This window comes from Penaeus vannamei, chromosome 3, assembly GCF_042767895.1.
Source record: "Penaeus vannamei isolate JL-2024 chromosome 3, ASM4276789v1, whole genome shotgun sequence".
Taxonomy (NCBI): domain Eukaryota; kingdom Metazoa; phylum Arthropoda; class Malacostraca; order Decapoda; family Penaeidae; genus Penaeus; species Penaeus vannamei.
The window spans coordinates 19,703,451-19,705,950 of NC_091551.1; the positions used below are offsets into that span (position 1 = coordinate 19,703,451).

The 2,500-nt window shown below is 35.3% G+C and overlaps 1 protein-coding gene across 4 annotated transcripts in view; it reads right to left on the reverse strand.

Annotated features, from left to right (window-relative positions):
• The window catches only part of LOC113807348 (N-chimaerin), a 26,214-nt gene that overhangs the window by 18,754 nt on the left and 4,960 nt on the right, over positions 1-2,500 (reverse strand). For all 4 annotated transcript variants that reach the window (XM_027358579.2, XM_027358580.2, XM_070141736.1 and 1 more), the window contains exon 4: positions 1,253-1,499. In XM_027358579.2, the coding sequence (XP_027214380.1) occupies positions 1,253-1,499 (247 nt within the window). The remainder of the gene's footprint in view (positions 1-1,252; positions 1,500-2,500) is intronic.

The following is a 2,500-nucleotide window of genomic DNA, read 5'->3' on the forward strand; positions in this document are numbered from 1 at the left end:
AGGTCAATGCAGGCTGTAAGCATCCCAGACCCAAACTCATGACTGAGTTCTACAATGACTTGAAGCACTAGGATAAGGCCTGGTCTAATACGTCTTAGATGGATCTGGCCGAGATCCTTGCCTGGTATACTGAGCGGTGTAATGCCTTGGTGATTGTTGCAGTCCCTTTGATCTCCCTTCCCCTTCCAGAGAGGGATGACCATACCCTTCAATAGGTCAGGGGGACCGGTACCAGACTGCCAGATGGCAGCCAAGACTGCATGCAACCCTTGTGCCATAGGTTCACCACCAGCCTTTAACAGTTCAGCTAGGATGCCACAGATACCCACTGCTTTACCACTCTTCAGCTTGGAGATCGCCCCCCTAACTTCAGTTAGGAGGGATGGATCCTCACTGATGGGTGGGTCCGGCAACAGAATCTTGATACTACCTGGATCCAAGTTACCTGTTGGTGTATCAAATTGATCGAACTGCTCAAAATACTCAACCCAATGCCCTCACACCACAACAGGATCTGAGATAAACTGTTCCTTGTCCCTTCTCAGCAGTGACCGAGTTCTGCACACCTGAGAATGGTGCAAATCCAGATCCAGAAAATTCATCACTTTGTTGGCATTTTATATAGATTTCCATATTGACCTTTCTCAATTTTTTTTTAAGCTATGATGATTATAACTGGGTATTCTGGAAGAAAATTACTTTCAAAATTTGGACAGCAATTCTATGAACGTAACACAAGAAATGTAAGAAAATTTGTGAAAAAAGAAAGACAAAAAAATGTGTATATATAATCATATATATATATATATATATATATATATATATATATATATATATATATATGTATATGTATATGTATATGTATGTATATGTATATGTATATGTATATGTATATGTATATGTATATGTATATGTATATGTATATGTATATGTATATGTATATGTATATGTATATGTATATGTATATGTATATGTATATGTATATGTATATGTATATGTATATGTATATGTATATGTATATGTATATGTATATGTATATGTATATGTATATGTATATGTATATGTATATGTATATGTATATGTATATATATATATATATATATATATATATATATATATATATATATATATATATATATAATCAACATAATTACATCTAAGTAAAGTAAAGAAAAGAACAGAAAGAATATCATATTGCTCATGAATATAAATATTAAGATGAGGAATGGTTACAGAAAATTACTTTCCCTACCTCAGTGTCAACTACAGCATATCTGTTTGTGCGAATGTGCCTTCTGAGAGACTTGGTGAGGGTGTAGTGTGGGGAATTGAGGTAGGAGGTGGCTGACATCTTCTTCAGGTATTCCCCCGCCTGTGACTCCATGTACAGGGTGACCAGTCCATCAGCAACCAGGTCATGCACTGTGTCAAATCGCTTCTCGCCCACATAGTGCTTACCATCATAGTACAAGCGGAAGTGCTTGATCACATCATTGAATCTGGGCAGAGAAAGAGCAATCAGTGAGGGGGGATGGTCGAAATGCAATATAACTATTGTTGAAGAAGAGCAAAATACTAAAGAAATTATATCTAGGATAAGATCAAGACTTTAAATATATCACCACCTTATTTATCTATTTATTATTATTTCTTTTTACATTATATGAATACCAATACAGAAAATGGAAAAAAAGAATGGCACAAGAAAATAAAAAAGGCCTAATAACAACAATCTATTTCTGCTAGTACTACTTCTACTTCTACTACCATTACTACTACAAATGATTTCCCCTTAGAAGCAAGCCCTGCCTCAATTCATTACTTAACCCAGGGCATGCATACTACATATACTCTGTACTAATTTGACTTCTTGATTCATGGCAACCACTAGTTTTCATTTCATTTCAATGAGAAAGGCAGTCTAAAGGCTTCCTCTCCGGCACTGCAGAGCAGATACAAGAGGCAAAAACTGCAACTATGTAGCTCCTTTGCTGCTGTCTCTTCTCTGACAGGACTTCAGCTACTCTTGCTTGGAAAGATTTGGCCTTATGACCTATCCCTCATGATATGTTAGCCATTGTATAGGCCATTTTTCGCTTTCCAGTAGCAATACTGCTTGCTCTGCTATAATGCAATGACAAATACCTTGCAGCATTTTGGCCATTATATCTTGTATTTCATCATTATAAATACCAACAAGTCCTCCTCTCTTGCACTTTATTGCATAAACAACATCAAACTATACTTAACTTTTACTACTACTATTACTATTACTACTACTATTACTATTACTACTATTACTATTACTACAATTATCACTACTACTACTATTACTACTACTATTACTACTACTACCATAACTATTACTATTACTACAACTGTTACTATTACTACTACTACTACTACTACTATTGCTACTACTACTACTACTACTACTGCTATTACTGCTACTACTATTGCTACTACTACTACTACTACTACTATTGCTACTATGACTACT